This window comes from Acomys russatus, chromosome 21, assembly GCF_903995435.1.
Source record: "Acomys russatus chromosome 21, mAcoRus1.1, whole genome shotgun sequence".
Taxonomy (NCBI): Eukaryota; Metazoa; Chordata; class Mammalia; order Rodentia; family Muridae; genus Acomys; species Acomys russatus.
The window spans coordinates 30,240,991-30,262,389 of NC_067157.1; the positions used below are offsets into that span (position 1 = coordinate 30,240,991).

The following is a 21,399-nucleotide window of genomic DNA, read 5'->3' on the forward strand; positions in this document are numbered from 1 at the left end:
AGAAACAAGAGGACAGCTCTAAAATACAAACAGGCCTAGAGGCTCATATATGAAGCAAGCATTATCAATTCCATTATACTTTATTGGATAATTTTATTAAATACATAGATATGAGCCACTCTTTTAACAAAAAATTTATTATATGGTAGATAATATTGATTCACATCATCTTAGCATCATGGTATATAAACTTCAAATTTAACATTTATTTTTTAACATAAATTAGTTCTAGCTATAAAAATATTTTAATGGACTAAATTGTCAAGGTATTTAGGGGGATGCATATTGTCTTCAATGCTTATTTGTAAAGCAATTTAAATTGAAATTAGTGTTTCTAAGATTGTACTGTTCTTGTTCTTTTTTTTTTTTTCTAAATACAAATGTTGTGAGAAATTTAATTCTTTATGGCTGGGTCTTTAAATATGTAAGACAAAAACTGAGTCAAAGGCATTAGATTGAAATAAAAACAAATATGGCTTATCAACAGGCAGTAAAAATAAAGAGGTCATGAAACCAGCCAGTTAAATATTTATTATGGCTTCTGTTACAGATGCGACACTGTATTACAGCAAGGCTCGGTCACACTGTTAGTTCTCAGAGGTTCAGGTGTGAATGATGATTTATTATCATTCATTCATTCATCCACCCACCCACCCATCCATCCATCCATCCATCCATTCATTGTTAGCTGTGCTGGGAATGAGATCCGTGGCTGCACATGTACAAAGCAAGCGCACTGTCACTGTTCCGTATCCCCAATCCACTATTGCTGTGTCTATATTTTGTTACTGGTAAACAATTGATCACTCCACTAAATGACTGGAAAAGTTGCTATCGTCTTGACCAGCAGCACAGAGAGAAATTGTCTGATGGATGGTATTTTCTATAATATGTCTGAACGCTTTTAAATACTATTTTTAAAAAAATACACAGAGCTTTATTTAATTTGGCTGTCAAATTAAGTAATAACCTGAGAAAACACATGTGAACAAAAGCTTTAAAAAACAGGTTTAAAATTGATCAAAACTTTAACCCTGTATATTAATAAGAATCCATGTATTTGAAAGGTATTGTATTTCCATAGCTATACCAGGGCTTAAGTGAATTAATTGTTCTTTGTAATAGTCTGGAGCCTTTTATTGGGCAAAGCAAATAACTCAAGGCCTACAGATCACTAGGTTGAAAGAACAAGTTCAGGACACGACCCACACAACCGTGGGCAGAAAGAGTAAAAGGAAACAAACCCAATTTTGATTCAGGGGAGCCTGGCAGCCTCCCACACAGGTCAGAGCAGCCACTAATTCCTCGATCCCTTCTTCATTGGCTCCCGTGTAAAAGACAGAAAAACTGTATGTGACAGAGAAGAGCCAAGAGAGAGCGATGCATACTCCTGACACCGATATGGTGAACTTGGTTGGGTAGGTCAGCGGGTCCGTAACTGCAATGTACCTGTCGACGGAGATGCAGCACAAGTGAAAGAGAGAGGCAAAGCAGAAGGAGGTGTCGAAACACGTGTGGAACTTACAGTAGCTCTCCCCAAAGTACCAGCAGCTCTCCACGGACCGCACCGTGCTGAAGGGCATCACTGTCACCCCCACCAAGAAGTCCGCACAGGCCAGGGACGCCACCAGAAAGTTCGTAGGTGTGTGTAACTGCCTAAAGTGGAGGATAGCAATAATGACCAGTAAGTTTCCAAACACTGCCAGCAGGGCTCCCAAGCCGAGGACCGCATAGAGGATGGCTCGAGGCCAGGGTGAATAGGCGCTTTTGATGCAGGATCCGTTCACATTCTCGTAGCAGAGCTCCAGGGACTCCTCTGCGGAGACGGTGCTTGCCATCCCCTCAGCTTCGGTGATTTTAGTCTTCCCAGATTTCCATTCTAGCGATCTAAAACAAAAACGGGGTGACGACTTCAAAGACTTCTGGGAAAAAAACAACAACAAAAACAAAAAGAAAACTCCAGTTAGAATAAAGCTAACCGTTATAGTCACACTTTCCATGTCTGTCTATAAGCATTTTAGGTTTTCCCAGAGGTACTCTCAAGTTCTTAATTAACAGATTCTTGTTGCAAAAAGGGATTTTAAAAAGTCAAATGCATTACTCAGTAAGTGACCAGCAATGTACATAGTCTATTGTAGACCTTATTTTATATTGTCATATAATTATTACTACTATATTATTAGTAATTAGAATTTAATTTGTTAATGACTAGAAAAGATATTTGCGGGTGTCATTTTACGTTTTGAAAAGCTCATCTGTAGACACCTGCATTGAGAAATAGCTCGGCCAGCAGTGGCTGCATTTTATTTATGACCTAGTCCTCTCCCCTAGTAGCCACCCCATCAGTGATCAGCAACTCGACTTTGTCCAAGATTACATCCCTTTTCAATTTTAATTTTTAAAAAATGTAAACTCAGAAAACTATTTTCATAAACATGTTTAACTTCATTCTTAGCTCCAGGTATATCTATTATAAGCCTTATATTAGTCCAGGACTTGTTACATTGACAATTGAAGAAAACTTATCTACATTACATTTTGAGTTGTGAATTAAAAAAAAAAAAAAAAACAAGTATACTGCATATCTGATCGCTTACTTTAAGTATTGCCCCTTTTATACATAATGAAAAAAAGACATTTAAAATTCATAAAATGATACTGTGTTTACAGTCACATAATAATTTTCCTTTTTTTTTTTTTTTCAAGACAAGAGTTTCTCTGTGTAGCCTGGCTGTCCTAGAACTCACTCTGTAGACCAGGCTGGTTTGGCACTCACATAGATCCACCTGCCTCTTCCTCTTGAGTACTGGGATTGCAGGCGTGCACAGCTGTGCCCAACTCACATAATAACTTTTAATTATCTCTAAATGTCTTCACTAATCCAAAGCAAATGCCTTAAGAATTGTCATCAGGCCAGAAATCACATCATCTAAATAATTTAGAAATTTTTAATTTAAATACTTGTTAATCCAGTGATGCTCTAATTTGCAAAAGGTGTGAGTGTGTGTGTGTGTGTGTGTGTGTGTGTGTGTGTGTGTGTGTAAATGTTAGAGAAGGGACCTTTTAAGGAATTTCTCCCTCACAGATTTTTTTAGGCAGCCAGCCAACCCACTTCAACCATGATAACTCCTCTCAGGGAGTCCCTGTGGCACGAGGTGTTAAGGGAACTTTGCTGTGATAATTACAACCAGGAAATTCTTCTCTGAAGCGCTTTCTCTGCACTGAGCCATTTTGTACAGATGATTCTGACTTTCACCACCCTGGGGTCTCTCTCAGTTAAACTGGGTTTGAAAGAGCCCAGCCCAGTGTTTGACTCCGCTTTGATGTTTCCTTGTTCATAATTTTATAAGGCCTGCCAATTTTATAAGGCCTCGGGTATGATGAAAATGAATGAAAGAAAAGCTACTTATTTAAAAATGTAAGTAAGGGCAAAGCATTTGAAAGGTCTAGAACATCACGCTTTTTCCTGCCTTTTGTAGCCTCTCATGGTCATTGGTGTTTGCAGTGCCTCACTTCAGAGTCACAGTTATTTTCAATTGCATGACAAAACACCAAGACCTAAGGAACTTACTTTCTTAATGTAGTAATACAGTTTATTTAACTTCAGAAACATTTCAGCATTCTAAACATACAAGAAAAAAAGCCAACAAAATGTTGCAAACTGCATTTAGGTGCAGAGGGTACTTGAACCTTCACGGATGCCATAGTTCTTTGCTGACAAGGATGAGTTCTACAGTTTCTTTTACAACAGTTTAAAATCAATCACAATGAACTCAAGGGGAAAAGCCAAGAACTTCTCATGCTGGCTGACATGAGAACACAGCTAAGAACGTCAGCAGAATGCTATGCTATGCCCCGTATACAAAAACAAGGCAACCTGAGGCTAAAATGATGCCCAACGCAGTATCACCTGGTCCAGGCTCACAGTGCATGCCCAGAGCCCTCCAGAAGGCATCTTCCCATCACAGCCTCCATGGCAACACAAGGAGCCTCGAGAATCTGTCTGGGTTGTTCTGTTGTCTTTACAAACTGTAGATATGTTCTCCTCCTTTAAGGTATTCACAAGGAGATAGAGATTTTATTCCTCTTCATTCTTCTTCCTCTTCTTCCTCTTCCTCCTCCTCCTTCTCTTCTCCCACTTTTTTCTGGGCAACTTTGGCATTCCTCTGTGTGCTTCCTCCATTGAAAGCAGGTCACTGTTACTATCTGTGACATTGCTTTTCTTTTCCTCTGTAAGCAACTGAGTGGAGGTTAGTTAACACTTAAATATCTTGGGTTATACTTCCTGAACTTAAAATTTGCATTTTAATGGGCCAATTGGGTATCAGTTAAAAGAAATATAGATATACCTCCTTCTATGGGAAAGAGAGGGCCCCAAAGGGTCTCTTTGTTTCATTTGCATTGGATTAGAAACATACTATGAAGGGACTTAAAGACTATTATTCAAATTTAAAGCTTAAAAGTTTAACAAGAGCTGACAATTAGATGTTCACAAAGTGACAGATCCAGGGAAACCAAGCTATATGAACCAGGAAAAAAAAAAAAACAGTGGAAAATGGTTAGAATTCAGGCAATCTAATTATATGGCATCTGGATATCAATTTTGTATTTACTGAAAATGGAAGCTGGATCTTCGTAGGCATGAAACATAATTCATTACTTCACAGGACACTCAATGTCCCTGATGAAATTCTGTGAATCACTTTTTCACTCCCCAACTAAACCAAGAATCTACTCAGGAAACAAGTTGGTGGTGGAGGAATTCTCTCTCAGGATTTTCCGAGTGACAATCACTCTGATGGCTTTTCGAAACCAAGGATAGAAAAAATGCATAAATCAAAGGGTTCATGGCTGAGTTATAGTAAGCAATCCAAACTAGTATTTCATACACATACATGGGCGTGATGAAGCCTAGGAAGGCATCAATGATGGTGTCAATGAAGTATGGCAGCCAGGAAAGGAGGAAGGCAGCCACTGCGATTCCCAGGGTTTTGGCTGCCTTCCTCTCCCTCTTGGCCACCCTGTCCTTGTAGCTCTCTGCTGCATTGGCAGTCTGGTCACTCATCTTCTCAATCTTCTGAGCCTGATGTTTAGCAATGAGGAAAATCTTAGAGTAGACAGTTATCATCACAAGTGAGGGGATAAGAAACAATGAAAAATTGATGAAGACCCAGCTTTGATTAACTGGGACTTGACAACCGCCCACACAGGTGAGGGCACTGACTAGATCCTCCAGCCCTGCTTCACTTACTCCTGAGTAAAGGAGGAAAAAGATACAAATAATGGAAAGGAGCCAGGAGAACAGGATGCACTTGCCAGATCCAGAAATAGTGAACCTGGTGGGGATAGGTCAGGGGGTCACTGACTGCAATATATCTGTCCACAGAGATGAAGCACAAGTGGAAGATAGAAGAACTACAGAATGAACCATCAAAACAAGTGTGTAATTTACAGTAAATCTCCCCAAAGTACCAGCATCCTTCCACAGACCTCACTGTGCTGAAGGGCATCACAGTCAGTCCCACCAGGAAGTCAACACAGGCCAGGGATGCCACCAGGAAGTTGGCAGGAGAGTGCAGCTGCCTGAAATGAAGAATTGATGTCATCACCAGGAGGTTTCCACACACAGCCAGCACAGTCCCAAAGCCAAAGACTGCATATAGGATGAGGCGAGGGCCTGTGGAGTATGGGATCCTGACACAGGAAGTGTTCAGGTTCTCATAGCACAGCTGGGCAGATGTGGCAGAGAGCAGGTCTCTGCTCAGGATGCTGCCTTGATCCCAGGGAAAACTGTCATCTTCTGCTGCCATGTGTGCTATTCCAAAATTTTGAGAATTAAAATACAGAATGTCAATGCTAATGCATTTTCATATCCTAAAATGATATCTTTCCTAATTCACAGTAACCTTCCTAATTACAGGTATGCTATTTAACTCTGTTTTAAGTTTTTCAAATAGATTTTTCTGTTTAAATTTAAATTCAAATACAATTTTCTCCTTCATCTATTTCTTCACATCTCAAAAGTGCCAGTGTGTTCTGTGATGCAAATATGAATCTCACCTTTTATTAGCATTCTCAGCCTTATTTTACTAACCTACATTAATGCCCCATCACTCCTAACACTCAGGAAGGTGGCCTAATGATGACAAATACAGTGTCCCTGGGACTGAAATCCCCTGGTGTAAGGTGAGGTAGGTGAGAGTTTGTCACTAGCAGGTTGTTAATGCACAACCACCTTCTTCTCCCTTCTAATTTGATGGATCCAATGACCTTTCCCTGTAATGTAGGTGGATGTGATTCCTGTTCCAACAGAACTTTGCTCAGAAGTTGAGGTTTTGTTCTTTTATTAGACATGGCCTTTCCCCTTAGTGAGAAATTTTATCAATGATTCTATATTGAAAGTGGTCAAAGTCCTTCTGTTTTTGACAAAGTGGTTGTGCTAAAGAAATAAGATGCAGAGTCCTGACAACACCTACTTTCCTCTCCTTTCTGCTTTAATCATTTTGGCTTGGAGAAGTGAGTACATCCACGGCCAGAATTTGCTTATGGAATGAAGCAAGCAGGGTGTTAAAACACATAGGAGTTTCTTCTCCGTGTGCTCTGTTGTTGTGGTGGAATCACTGGAAGACACTGCACAGATCCGATGTGGCAGGAATCTCAGAGTGTGGGCTGCTAGTGTGTGGTTCCTCTTTACTTGAGAAATGTGTGTTTCCCTCCCAGAGTACTGTTACAGAATCTGGCTAAGCTTGGAAAGGGTTTTCCTTTCAATGTCTGGACATTGTTAGTACTGGCTTTCAGTATTTACTTGTAAACTATACTTTAAATTCTTCACATTAAAATGTAAAAATATTAAACAGCATTTGGTTTCATCAACACACGTTAACATGAATCTTCCATGTAGATTAATTGTAGTCAGCTGTGCAGTATTTTTCTTCTTCTCCTTCTTCTTCTTCTTCCTCTTCTTCTTCACCATCATCATCATCATCATATACCAAATAGTATTGTTCATGTTTTCCTAACTTAAAAACAAAAACAACAATACCCTTTGAATTACATATGGTTCTACTCAGAATAAAACCATGATTTCATGGCTGGGAGATGCTCAGAAAGATAAGTGCTGCCAGTGCACCCGTGAGAATGTGTGTTCGGAACCTCAGAACCTTGTAAAAGCCTCGTGGGCATGGTTGCCCACCTGTAATTCCTGTGCTCAGAAGGAAGATGCAGCCGAATCTCAGAGCAAGTGGCCTAGCTAGAAAAGGAATGTTAGCAAGCTACAGGCTCAGCTGAGACACCTTGCCTCAAAGAACAAGGGATAGTAATTATGGAAGATTCACAATGTCGCCTTCAGGCTTCCACGGGCCCATATGCTGACATGCATTCTCATGCTAAGCATAATTATGAGAAGTAATATTTCATTCTTTCTTTAATTGTCCATTTTATTATTGGAAATACTTTTGCTTTTAGTTCATAATTTGGGGAACATTTATTTACTTTTCATTGTATGAATTTTAGATGCCTATTATTGTCTTTTAATATACATCTCAGGGATCATGTGGCATTTCTATAGGTCATAATTTTCAACTTTGTGCATCTTCTTAGTTTCTATTTCTGTGGCTAGTATCCTAAAAATCTATGTTCATATTTTATAATATTAATATCTTGTCCAAGAAATAAAACCAACATTTTCTCCTAATATTTGATATCCAATGGAAGTGTTTATGATTTTGTAGGAGATATGGGCAACTTAGTTTTTTAACAGCCCTATACTACAATATCATTTGTTAAATAATCTATTCTTTTCTCCATATCTTATTCTACATTGTGTTTTCTTTTCAGCATTGTAGAAATATTGCTGTTTGTAGAAAATAAAAACCGCATTACTGTATATTATGACGTTGGACACACAAAATTTCAGGAAAAAATGTAAAAAAAAATTGCACAAAAGACAATCTCTGGGTGGTGGAGAGATGGAACAGAAGGAAGAACAATTGTGGCTCTTGCAGAGGACCTGGGTTCAATTCCCATCACCCACATTGTGTCCAAAACTCTCTGTAACTCCAGTTCCAGAGGATCTGATATCTTCTTCTGATCTCCATGGGCACCAAAAATGCATGTGGTGTACAGACATATATGGAAGAACAGGACACACACACACACACACACAAGATTGATACATATCTACTACAGTTCCCCATCTTTTGGAGCCCTCCAACCATAAAATGATTCTGTTGCTACTTCCTGTACTTTTTCTTCTGTTATGAATCATAATGTAAGTATCTGATGTGCAGGACATCTGACATGTGACCCAGTGAAAAGGTGCTTTGACCCACAGAGCGATCCCCATCCTCAGGTGACAGCCCATGCATTACAGGATGGAGACAACCAACACAAGGTAGATCCAAGTACCAAACTGTGTAAGAAGAGCAGTGGGCACCGACCACAGGCAGCCGCTGTCTACTAGTGGGTCTAAGCAGCTCTTTGAAGCCAGTTCAGCTTGATTTACTAAATAATCCCTTTGCATCTCACAAACATTTCTGCTAATTGCCTAAGGAATTCTTGAAGACACATATGGGACAGTGTGACACCTGCTTGCTCCAACCACAGTCAGCAAATGTTCTGCAGCCAGTCTTTCCTTTTCCTCTTTGGGTAAAGTCAACTGTCAGTCACCATGAGCACTGACAATTTGGGTTTCTTTCAACTTCAGTTCAAATTGTCACTTCGTATCTGTGTGTCACTGCCACCCTTTCTTCAGTGGTAGCTAAGCAACAGTGCACAATGTTGGCCTTGAGGAAGATGATTGTCGGTCGTTAATTTATTATACTTGTTGTGTGGTGGAGCATTTTCTGGGTATATTCCAAGGAGTGGAATAGCTGGGTCTTGAGGAAACCCTATTCCCAGTTTTCTGAGATAGCACCAGACAGATTTCCAAAGTGGCTGTACTAGTTTGCATTCCCACCAGCAATGAAGGAGTGTTCCTCTTTCTCCACATCCTCAACAGCATGTGGTGTCACTTGAATTTTTTATCTTAGCCAGTCTGATGGGTGTAAGATGGAATCGCAGAGTCATTTTTATATGCATTTCTCTGATGACTAAAGACGTTGAGCATTTCTTTGTTTCTCATACATTCGATATTCCTCTGTTGAGAATTCTCTCTTTAGTTCTGAGCCCCATTTCTCAATTGGCTTATTTGGCTTGGTGGTGTTTAATTTCTTGAGTTCTTTATATATTTTGGAATTAGACTTTTGTCAGATGTAGGGCTGGTGAAGATTTTTTCCCAGTCTGTAGACTGTCACTTTGTTCTGTTGACAGTGCCTCCTGCCTTACAGAAGCTTCTCAGCCTCATGAGGTCTCATTTATTAATTGTTAACCTTAAGGCCTGGGCTGTTGGTGTTCTATTCAGGAAGTTGTCTCCTGTGCCAATGTGTTCCAGGCTCTTCCCCACTTTTACTTCTAACCGATTTAGTGTCTCTGGTTTTATGTTGATGCTGAACCATGTTCATAGCAGCCCTATTCATAATAGCCAGAACCTGGAAACAGCCTAAATGTCCCTCAGTTGAAGAATGGATAAAGAAACTGTGGTACATTTACACGATGGAATACTATTCAGCTATTTAAAACAAGGAAATCCCGAAATTTGTGGACAAATGGATGGAACTAGAAATGATCATAATGAATGAGTTAACCCAGAAGCAGAAAGACTCACATGGTGTATACTCACTTATAATTGGGCACTAGCCCAAAAGGAATGTCCCACAAAAGTCTTCACTTACCAGGAGATTGGGATAGATGTGAAGACATCCTACTGAGACTCTAGGTAAGAGAAATATAGGCAATGGGGAAATAGAAAGACCCAGAGGATCCCACAAAAAGAACGTCTTGATGGGTAGATCGGGGCCCAGGGGTTCTGCTCAAACTATTTCACTTACCAAGGACAATACAAGTAGTAAACATCAAACCCCTACTCTGATCTACCCAATGGACAGGACATTCTCCACAGTTATGTGGAGAGCAGGGACTGACTCTGACATGAACTCTGGTGCCCATATCTGACCACCTCCCCTTGATGGGGAGGCCTGATGGCACTCAAAGAAAGAATAAGCAGGCTACCAAGATGAGACTTGATAGCCTATGACCATATAGAGGGGGAGGAGGCCCCCCTCAGTCTTAGACCAAGGGGAGGGGAATAGGGTGAAAGCAGGAGGGAGGGAGGGAGGAATGGGAGGATACAAGTGATGGGATAATAATTTAGTTGTAATCTGAATAAACTAATAAAATTAAAATTGAAAAACATTCATTATACTGTAGCCTTTTCTGCTGGTATCTCACAAGGAGGAGCACAGGGAAGATTAAAATGAATAAAATAATTTTATAACTGATTTTATCCGCTCACAGCCTCACCTTGTGGGCCCCAGCTCTCTGCATTAAGCCTCTAATCATGTTGGTCTTATTTTAGTACTCCATGGGAAACACAAAACTCCCCAAATACAGAAGGCTTGCTATCCCGCTAGCCTGCCCTCTTTCTACTTCATTTCATCTTCTCTATGTACCCCTCGCAGGGTCTGACAAGGCTCCATATTTTCCACGAGCGCCCTGTGTCACCTGGAATTCACACTTCTTTGTTTCCTATCAGAGAAGGCTAGGGTAGGTTTCTCCCCATCACTCAAATTTCCTTCCCAGGTTACCTTCCTCATGCCTCTGATATACACAGGGAAAGTTAAGGCATATTACTGAACAAGGAGGCATTCTTATGGACTAAAGCTCATACCCTCCTGTGAATGACTTCTTCAAAGGCATAGTCCTTTACACAACATGACCGTTTGAAAATCCCACAAAGTTTTCTGCCAACAGGAGTTGGGAGAGCCACTTAAAAGGCTCACCCACATGTATTTGGATGGGGAGGGCAGAATTCTCCCAATGGAATCAGGTGTGTACCGCATCCCAGAGCTTACATTGGTTAGACAGCACATGGAGACGTCCATACAACTCCACACCTGACAACTAGACAGTGGGGGTTACCCTCATACTAACAATATTCTCTTTGTTTCATTTTTTTCTCAATTCTGGACATTGAGTGGGATTATCAAGAGAGGGAATAGAGAGACTGAAAACTAAGAGATATCAGTCTCTGGTGTGGAAGTGGATAGTACAGACATAAAAGATCATGAGTTATAACGTAAATGATTTTGAAGTTGTAAATTAAATTAAAAATTTATGCAAAAACTATGCCATTTTTCATTGTTGTAGGTAGTTTAATAAATTTTTAATGATTTAATATCTTTTGTTTGTATTCAGAATTATTAGTTTTTCAATAACATTGTAACACATTGTATAGACCTAGCCTATTATATCTTTCACAAAAGTCAGTCTATTTAATTATAATTAATACATTTCTTAATTTAAAACTATACAGTATCATAAAGCATATGATTCATGAAAGTCTATAATTTTCAGGTAGGTTCTTAGAGTTTACAATTGTAAGCTCAGTTTCCACATCTCACCGCAAACTTATATTAAGAAGAGATGCTCACTGAAAAGTCTCTGTTATGCAATTGTTTCTATTCTATGATCTACAATAACTAACCTTTGAATACTTTTGCAGAATCTTTTTATTATTACTAACTTTATTGAATTGTTAACCTTACATCCTGATCACAGCCCCCTCCCTCCTCTCCTCCCAGTCCTGCTCTCCCACCATATCCCACCCCCTTCCCATTCCCTTATCCTCAGAAAAGCTCCCGACATCCACCTCTGCACATGTACTAACCCACTCAGGCACATCAACTGGCATCAGGACCAAGCACATCCTCTTTCAGGCAGCTCAGATAGGGTACAGGGATCCAAGGGTAGGCAACGGAATCCATTCAGAACCTAAGTAATAAGTTATAAAATCTATTTACTGGATTTATTAAAGCTAATGAATGGATGGAGGACAGTGAACAGAGCAGAGAGATAAAACAATAAAGCCATTTTGTATTTGTGATAGACCAAATTTAGATTAAAATAAAACTAGAACTGTTGGTGGAAATGATATGTAAGAAAGAATTTAGTGGTTCTTTACATCTTAAATTTTTATATGTTGGCTAACTTTATCAAAATTTAAATGTATTGTAGTGAAAATGTTTAACAAGATGTTATCACTACATTCCTGAGTTTATAGCCACACTCCATATTCTAAAAGCAGAAGAGCAAGGATAAGGCAGCAACCAACCAGAGTCTGTGATATTCTGAGAGTGGAGCAGGGCCCTGAAATCACGTGACCTTGGGACCATGCAGCAGCATGACCAGCATGGAGGAAGAGGTCAGATCACATGACCTCGGGACCATGCAGCAGCATGATCAGCATGGAGGAAGAGGTCAGATCACATGACCTCGGGACCATGCAGCAGCATGACCAGCATGGAGGAAGAGGTCAGATCACATGACCTCGGGACCATGCAGCAGCATGATCAGCATGGAGGAAGAGGTCAGATCACATGACCTCGGGACCATGCAGCAGCATGACCAGCATGGAGGAAGAGGTCAGATCACATGACCCCGGGACCATGCAGCAGCATGACAAGCATGGAGGAAGGAGTCAGGTCACATGTATGCCCAAGGCCTAAGTATTTACTAATAAATGAGGGAGCACTTCCACATTGTAATAATAAAGCTGTTGAGTCAGTGATCACTACCTAACTTCACACTAAATGAATAGAAAGCTTTGGTTGCATTATTCATGAATTCTCTCTGAAATTCCTTAAGACATGTTCTTGAATGATAGAAAACAGAAGTGGACAAATTGATGGAAAATGGATTAGCACGTAAACATATATCCACATACACACACATACAAACACATAAACATTCATATACACCTATACACGCATTTATGTATATATACACATACATACATATATACATAAATACATACATACATACACACATACATACATGATCAAAGTAGGTGCCTTAGCAATGACAGCATCCCCAAGCCACCCCCCTGCCTTGTAGTTCTGTCACCTTGGAAATAGCAGCCCAGGCTGCAGCTGAAGCTGAGATAGCAGCTGGTGTCAGCAGCCATGGCAGCCCACCCCTCCCAGCTAAGGTGGCTGCTGATAATATTAATCTACCCTCAGTCTAGGGAACCACTAGGGCAGCCCATAGCCCCAAGATATAGCAGTCTGATGCACCCCAATGCACCTTTCACCAAGACCTATGTCTAGTCCTCAAGCTGCAGGCAACCAAAATGTTAAGAAGCAAACTGCCATCCCCTCTTTCCTGCCTCAACTCTGACAGACTCTCCTTCCCACCTAAGGGCTGGCAGCCCTGTGGCTGTGGACACCAGAGACAAAATGGCAGCTTCTGACAGCTCTCAGTGGAGCTGTCCATGATGACATTTCCTGCCTCAGCCTACTGCTGTAATGGAAGCTAGCACCTTTCCTGCCTCAGAATGCCTACTGTTGCCATGAGAGCTGTCTGTGATGAAGCCAACCTTTCCTGCTTCAGCCTACTACCTTCATGGGAGCTGCCCACGATGGCAACACCTCCTCTTCAGTCTTTGTCTGCAATTCATGTTGCAGGGAAAGGCTTTAGAGCCATGGACTCTTTGTAAATTAGGTACTTTGTAAACATTATAGCCCCTCAAGGAAAAAAGTGTCCAGACCCCTGCCTGAGAAAGCTCCTCCTCCAGACCTCTGAAACTATCATCTCCAGTCCCTTAGTAGGACCCATCCAAGGTTATGCTAATTTGAGGTGAAAAGTCTGGACAAAAAAAAAGCACTACCCATCTCTGAGCAAGAGAACTGACCAATCCGCAACCTTCCCACTAAAACCTAGAAATCTCTGAGAAGGAGAGCCAACCAGTGTCCAAACAGGAAAGCCCACCAGTTCTTGAGCTCCCCAAGACCAGGACTTGTAATCCCACCAATCCTCACTCTGGCACTGTTGACCAGAAAGCTCCACCCGCTAAGAAATCCTTTATAAAGGTGGTGTCTGCCTAGTTCTCTGCTGCTTTCTCCCTGAAGCACAGGCAGCCACCCCTGGATTCATCCCCTTCTCCTGGATTTGCCTCTCTAATAAATCTCTTTTAAGAGAATTACTGGCTGGTGTAACTCTCTTCTTGGAAGAAGAAGAGAACACATGCCAGGGAAAGAGTGCAACTCATACTTCTAAAATCTTCATATTATCAGGGGTTGGACTAACCTTCCCCTGGGAGCTGCAATGTCTCTGCAGAGGAGGCCTCCTCTCAGAGCTGTGTGGTTCCTGAGCTCCTTGTCTCTCAGGATACACTTAGGACACTGTCCTGCCCCCGCTGAGCTGTGTGGTTCCTGCACTTCCATGTCTCAGGATACCTTTCCTCAGAAGCTAGGCTTCTGAGACCAGGATTCTCTTCCATCCAAGTACTAGAAAGGCAAATGAAAAAACAATATTTGGTGCCTTGACTCAAATCCCCTTCCTTTGAGATATTGCCCCACTTTGGAGGTGGGGTACTTTTCCAGACCTCCGAGTTGTGGGTTTTCTGGACCCCTTCCCACAGGATCAGGAAGGGAGGCCACCTCCAAACAACAATAATACATACATGTGCACATATTCATACACACATACACACATACGTATAGACCTTTAATTTTAATTTTCTTTTTTTATGTTTTTCTTTTACTTCTGGCATATCGAGGATAATTTCAAGTAGATTTTTAAAAAAGTTTTTTTAAATTTATACACACACACACACACACACACACACACACACACACACACACACTAAATTACCTATAGCAAGAAGAACCATGACACAATCAGGAATTATATAAATGTTACATTCTTAGTGTTTTTGGCTATTTGTATTTGACAGTCTTGAAGAAGACATCTTTCCTATCTTGGTGCATCTAAATTTCTGAATGTAAATCAATCTCCATGACATATTGTCATTATCAACTTAAAAAACCTATCTAGACCTAAAAACATCTTAACCCTTAAACAAATAAGCTTCATTGTAAAATTAAGCTACCTGGTCTTCAACTCTATCAGAGGCTTGAGAAGGAATAAACTTGATTACTTGAGTATGCCTGGAGTGCAGGTTAGTAGCTTTCCAAATGAGAAGATGACAAAGACAGTTTGCTACTTGAATAGTCACCCAAAACTCTCTATTATGTTGGAGCATCTTCTTCAGCCTTCTGGCCCATCATATCTGACAGATATATTTGTGAGACAGAAACTACTGAGGACTTGTTTACCCTGTCTTGGCAGAGTTTGGCCGTCGACTCTACCTGCATCTAAGCTTGCCCTTTTTTAAGGCAGAATTCTGTCTGTGGTAGAAATGAGAACATTTTTCCCAGTGGCTTGTTTGCCACATTTGAAGCCATCTCCATTAGGAGGTTCTTTGAATTTAATTTTCTTAATGAAATTTGTTTTCCCATGAAATAATTATATAAAATTTATGTGCTTCAAAACTATACTAAACAACTTGGCAGCACTGACTGGGCCTCATCTCCTGTGATGGAAGGAATATTTAGGAGCAGAGCCCCTTACTCTCTGAGTCCGTGGTGGTGAGGCTCACACTAAGTATGTAGACATTAGGCTTAAGACTTGACCTCTTCTGACCTAAATACACTCATTAACAGAGGAACTGCCCTGCCTGATTTACCCGTTTGTGGTGAAAGTAAATGAGCTGTTTGTAATTAAAGCAGTGCATGACACAGAGTAAACACACGCAACTTTACATGCAGTCTTCTGAAGACTTAGGGTCCCTCCATGTCATGTGCCTCCACTTCCAGAGCTGGGTTGTTTGCTACTGGGCAGCTCAATATCTTGTGGCTGAAATAAGGGCTCATGCACAAGGAGTGAGATTGTTGGAGATTTATGACACGTTAGCAAGTTCAGATTTATACTCAGTTTTCCAGTGTCTAAAAACAATTCAGGAAAGTATGATGATCGAGGAGGGGACATGGGAAAATTACTTGTCAAGGGTGTTTAAACGGTGTCTTAGTCAGGATAACTATTGCTGTATGTTGGGGGCACAAAGGTCCTATAGTCACAGATAAGCACTAGGGAAACCAGGGTTGATAAACACCCAGGGAATCATCTCAGTGCAGGAGAGAAAATAAGATGCCTGTGGTCCTCATGAGCAGCTCTCAAAGGATGCTGTTATTGTCCCAGTGAACTTTTTGCTATTAGTAGTGGCAGACCTCACCCAAATCCAACAGGATGTCTATATCAGACTCTTCCTACCAGGGCCATTATCTCTAGTTCTCAGTTCCTAGACTCCACCTGTATATGACTGTCCCATGGTCTTTATGGCCTGTGGATCACTATGCTTTCTTAGTTAGAGACCACACGAGATTCTAGGCCTTTCCCCAACACAATGCACCTTCATGATCACATGAACATTGCAAAGGTGTTACTATACTCAGTCCCATCTTAAGGTTTATTTTGCAGCTGGAATCACAATGATTGTTTCCTGGAAACCTTTTCCAAATTCGATTATGTTTAAATAGGCTTAAAATTAAACCAACTGGCATCAGACTCTCAAAACTTTCATGCAGGTTGATGAAGCCTATCAGAATCAAGTTTTTATTTTCACCTCTGCAAGGTTCACTTTTGTTCCTCCTATGACACCTGCAGGAGTTCCCATCAATTGTGATAAAGAACCAGGGCCAAGGCAACTTGTGGAGGAAATAGTTTGTTTCAGAGAACACGTTCAGCTAACAGGCTTTCACTTACGGAAGTCTGGATAGAAACTGAAACAGGCCAGAGACCTACAGCAGGAGCTGATGCAGAAGTCAAGGAGGGGCGCTGCTTACTGACTTCATCAACTTGTCTTGCTCAACCTGCCTTCTTGTAGAACCAGGACCACCAGCCCATGGCTTGGACCATTCACACTGTCCCCTACCAATCACTAACTAAGAAAATTCCTTATGCCCTGATCTTATGAAGACTTTTTCCCAAATGAGCATCCTTTTTCTTTTTCAGATAACTCTAGCTTGTGTCCAGTTGATATAAGACTAGACAGCACAAAATGCTACTGGAAAGGGAATTGCTGCTTTGAATTGAGCTAACCATCAGAGTTACCTTTGAGTGCAGAGGATTGCAGTAAGCATGAGCTCCTCTGAAGCTTAACGCATACAGCTCTGTGGCTGCAGGAGAAGCTGCTCTTAGTGAAACAGCTGAAGACAACACAAACTGGTGATATTTAAGGTCTGAACAGAGGAGCTACGAGCAGGGGATATTAAAGAGTCTAAGGTGCCATTAGTCACCTGTCAGTCACACAAAGACAGGCTTCCTCAAAAACATTAATATAGGAAATAATCCAAGCTCTAATCACAAGATTCAGAAAGCTGAAGCAGGGAATTGCCTGCAGTTAGTCTGAGCTACAGAGAACGTCTCTATATCGAAAGTAAAAATCAGAAACAGTATCACCGCTAAGGGCAAGCTTTACCAGTTTAAAGTCAGACTGTAAGTAAAAGACAAGGTACAGAAATAATAAATAGTCCTGATGTTTGCCAACATAGAAATTAGAAAATAATATCAAGCAGAAACATTTCAATATTCTTCAATAACTTTGCTACACATAGTAGACTCAGATTTTTCTACTATATGTAACAATATTTTGCTTGCATGTATGTCTGTGTACCACATGACTGAAGTGCCTGAGGAAGCCAGAGTTATGCACACAGCTATAGTGATCTATGGATGTCAGATGTCATAGATGCTGGGCCATGAATCCTGGCTGTCAGAAAGAACAACCAGTGCTCTTAACTGCACAGCCATCTCTCCAGCCTAAGGCTTGGAGCTTTGTAATTTTACATATCAAACAAAATAATAAAGAGTGGGATGTGGGGGTTGATTATTCCTCTGCTATATCCTGTCCTCTAGTTTATAATAAAGAAAAAAACATTGCAAATATACCCAATTGGCTTTATCCAGAGTAAATTATACAAGTAATTCAAATTTTTATAGAAGGAAGCATAAAAATACATCCGCAAACCCGAATAAGATGTGTTTTCCATACTCTGTGTGACTGCAAATTTTGCCTTTTATTTTCATGTTTTCTACTTCTGAACACACCATTAATTTCACTTTTATGCACATCTTTTGAAAACTGTGCAAATCTTTAGAAACATTGCAAAATAAGGGAAAGATCAGCTCATGTATAAGTCATAGTGAAAAATGAAGGACCATCTTAAAATCTTTGATTTAAACATTATACAATGTGTAAAGCTTTAGGACTGAGACCATTCCTCTGTGTGCTTCCTCCCTAGAGAACAGGTCACTGAACAGATGCTTCTATCTGTGACAAAGCTTTTCTTTTCCTCTCTAAACAACTGAGTAGATGTTAGTTACTGTATAAACAAACATCTTGGTTTAGGCATCTTGACCTTAAAAATCACATTTTTGAGTGCTCAAATCTAGGCCTCAGTTAACAGAGACTGATATATCCCCCTTCTCTGAGCAAGAGGGGTCCCTGAGGGTCTAATTGTTTCATTTGCATTGTGTTAGAAACATATTACAAAGGGATTTAAAGACTATGTGTTCAAATATTCGGTTTAAAAGGTTTAACCTTTGAGAGGCAAAAAAAAAAAAGGGGGGGGGCAACTAGCCATGGATCTACAGAAGCCAAGCAAGACTAACCAGCACAAAACACAATGGGAAATGCTTAGATCTAGGGTCCTCTGACTCCATTACACCTAGAAATTAATTTTACATAAAAAAAAACTGTCAGCTGGATTTATCCATTTGAGTCAGAGCTGAAGCATAATTCATCACATTACAGGAGCATTCTGGGCACTAAATTTCCTCAGTATTGTTATTCTGTGAGTCTCTTTTTAATTCCCAACTAAACCAAGAATCTAGTCAGAAAACAAGTTGGTGGTGGAGGAATTCTCTCTCAAAATCTGGCCAGTGATAATCAATTTGAAAGCTTTTCTAAACAAAGGATAAAATAAAGCATAAATCAAAGGGTTCATAGCTGAGTTATAGTAAACAATCCAAACTAGTATTTCAAACACATATGTGGGAGTGATGAATCCTAGGAAGGCATCAATGATGGAGTCAATGAAGTATGGCAGCCAGGAAAGGAGGAAGGCAGCCACTGCGATTCCCAGGGTTTTGGCTGCCTTCCTCTCCCTCTTGGCCACCCTGTCCTTGTAGCTCTCTGCTGCATTGGCAGTCTGGTCACTCATCTTTTCAATCTTCTGAGCCTGCCATTTAGCAATAAGGAAAATCTTAGAGTAGACAGTTATCATCACAAGTGAGGGGATGAAAAATAATAAAAACTCAATGAAGACCCAGGTTTGATTCACAGCGACTTGACAACCCCCCACACAGGTGAGGGCACTGACTAGATCCTCCAGCCCTACTTCATTTGCCCCTGAGTAAAGAAGAGAAAAGCCATAGATGATCGGCATGGACCAGGAGAACAGGATGCACTTGACAGATACAGATGCAGTGAACTTGGAGGGATAGATCAGAGGGTCACTGACTGCAATATATCTGTCTATGGAGATGAAGGTCAAGTGGAAGAGAGAAGAATAACAGAAAGATACATCAAAACAACTGTGCAATTTGCAGTAATTCTCCCCAAAGTACCAGCATCCTTCCACAGTCCTCACTGTGCTGAAGGGCATCACAGTCAATCCCACCAAGAAGTCAGCACAGGCCAGGGAAGCCACCAGGAAGTTGGCAGGAGAGTGCAGCTGCCTGAAATGAAGAATTGATGTCATCACCAGGAGGTTTCCACACACAGCCAGCACTGTCCCAAAGCCAAAGACTGCATATAGGATGAGGCGAGGGCCTGTGGAGTATGGGATCCTGACACAGGAAGTGTTTAGGTTCTCATAGCACAGCTGGGCAGATGTGGCAGAGAGCAGGTCTCTGCTCAGGATGCTGCCTTGATCCCAGAGAAAACTGTCATCTTCTGCTGCCATGTATGTTATTGCAAAATCCTAAGGAGAGAAAACATACATAATGTGTCATCATCAATGCATTTTCATTTCATAAAATGATTATCTTCCTAATTACATGAATGCTGTTTAAGTCTGTTTTTTCTCTCCATCACCCATATCCTACACCTTAAAGCACTAATGTGTTCTGTGATGCACATTTGAATCTCACCTTTTATTAGCATTCTCAGTCTTATTTAGCTAACCTACATTAATGCCCCAAGCACTCCTAACCCTCAGGAAAGTGACCTAATGATGACAAATACAGTGTGTCCCTAGGACTGAATTCCCCTGGTGTAAGGTGAGGTAAGTGAGAGCTTGTCAGTGACATGTTGTTAATGCACAACCACCTTCTCCCTTCTAATTTGATGGATCTAATGACCTTTCCCTATAATGAAGGTGGATGTGATACTTGTCCCAACAGAACTTTGCTCACAAGTTGAAGTTTTGTTCTTTTAGTAGAGATGGCCATTTTCCTTTGTGAGAAATGTTATCAATGATTCTACATTGAAAGGGGTCAAAATTCCTGCATATACTTCCTTCTGTTTTCAAGCACTAGTTTGTGTTAAAGAAATAAGATGCAGAGTCCTGACAACACCTATTTTCCCCTACTTTCTGCTTTAATCTTTTTGGTTTGGAATAGTGAGTACATCCACTGCCAGACTTTGCTCATGGAATGAAGCAAACAGGGTGTTAAAACAAGTAGGAGTTTCTTTTCTGTGTGCTCTGTTGGTTGGGGTGGAATCACTGGAAGACACTGCACAGATCCGATGTGGCAGGAATCTTCAGAGAGTGGCCTGCTAATGTGTGCTTCATTTTTACTTGAAAAATGTGTGTTTCCCTCCTAGAGTACTGTTACAGAATGTGTCTAAGCTCAGAAAAGGTTTTCCCTTTCATTGTCTGGATATTGTTAGTAGTTTTGTTTTGTTCTGTTTTTGTTTGTTTGTATTTACTTTTAAACTATACTTTAAACTCTTCACATTAAAATTTATACAATTTTTATTTTATTAGCACATACTAACATGAAATTTCCATGTAGCTTAACTGTAGGCAGCACTGTATTATCATTTTTCTTCTTCTTCTTCTTCTTCTTCTTCTTCTTCTTCTTCTTCTTCTTCCTCTTCTTCATCATCATCATCATCATCACAAGAGCTCAGAAAGAAGAGACTGTGGATTACCAGAACAAGTGGGCTAGATAGAATAGAAGTATTAACAAGTAATAGGCTCAGCTGTGAGATTTTGCCTCATAGAAAAGGGATAGTAGTTGAGGAAGCCTCACAATGTCCCCTTCAGGTTTCATAGGCACATATGCTGACATGCATACATATGCTAAACACAATGATAAGAAGTAATATTTTTCTCTGTTTTATTGTAAACTCTCCATTTTATTATTGTAGATATTTTGCTCATCATTTATTATTGGGGGAACATTTATTTAGCTTTCATTGTATGAATTTTAGTTGTCACAGTATTATCTTTTAGT

At 40.4% G+C, this 21,399-nt stretch overlaps 2 protein-coding genes and 1 pseudogene across 2 annotated transcripts; all 3 read right to left on the reverse strand.

Moving 5' to 3' along the window:
- Positions 1-1,193: 1,193 nt before the first annotated feature.
- Positions 1,194-1,838, reverse strand: LOC127204963 (trace amine-associated receptor 9-like). Its single transcript, XM_051164079.1, has one exon. The coding sequence runs from the start codon at positions 1,836-1,838 to the stop codon at positions 1,194-1,196; it is 645 nt and encodes a 214-aa protein (XP_051020036.1).
- Positions 1,839-4,731: 2,893 nt separating this feature from the next.
- Positions 4,732-5,810, reverse strand: LOC127205222 (trace amine-associated receptor 7e-like; annotated as a pseudogene).
- Positions 5,811-18,824: 13,014 nt separating this feature from the next.
- Positions 18,825-19,901, reverse strand: LOC127205226 (trace amine-associated receptor 7e-like). The gene has a single exon (XM_051164418.1). It carries the CDS (start codon positions 19,899-19,901, stop codon positions 18,825-18,827), a length of 1,077 nt encoding a protein of 358 aa, XP_051020375.1.
- Positions 19,902-21,399: the final 1,498 nt, after the last annotated feature.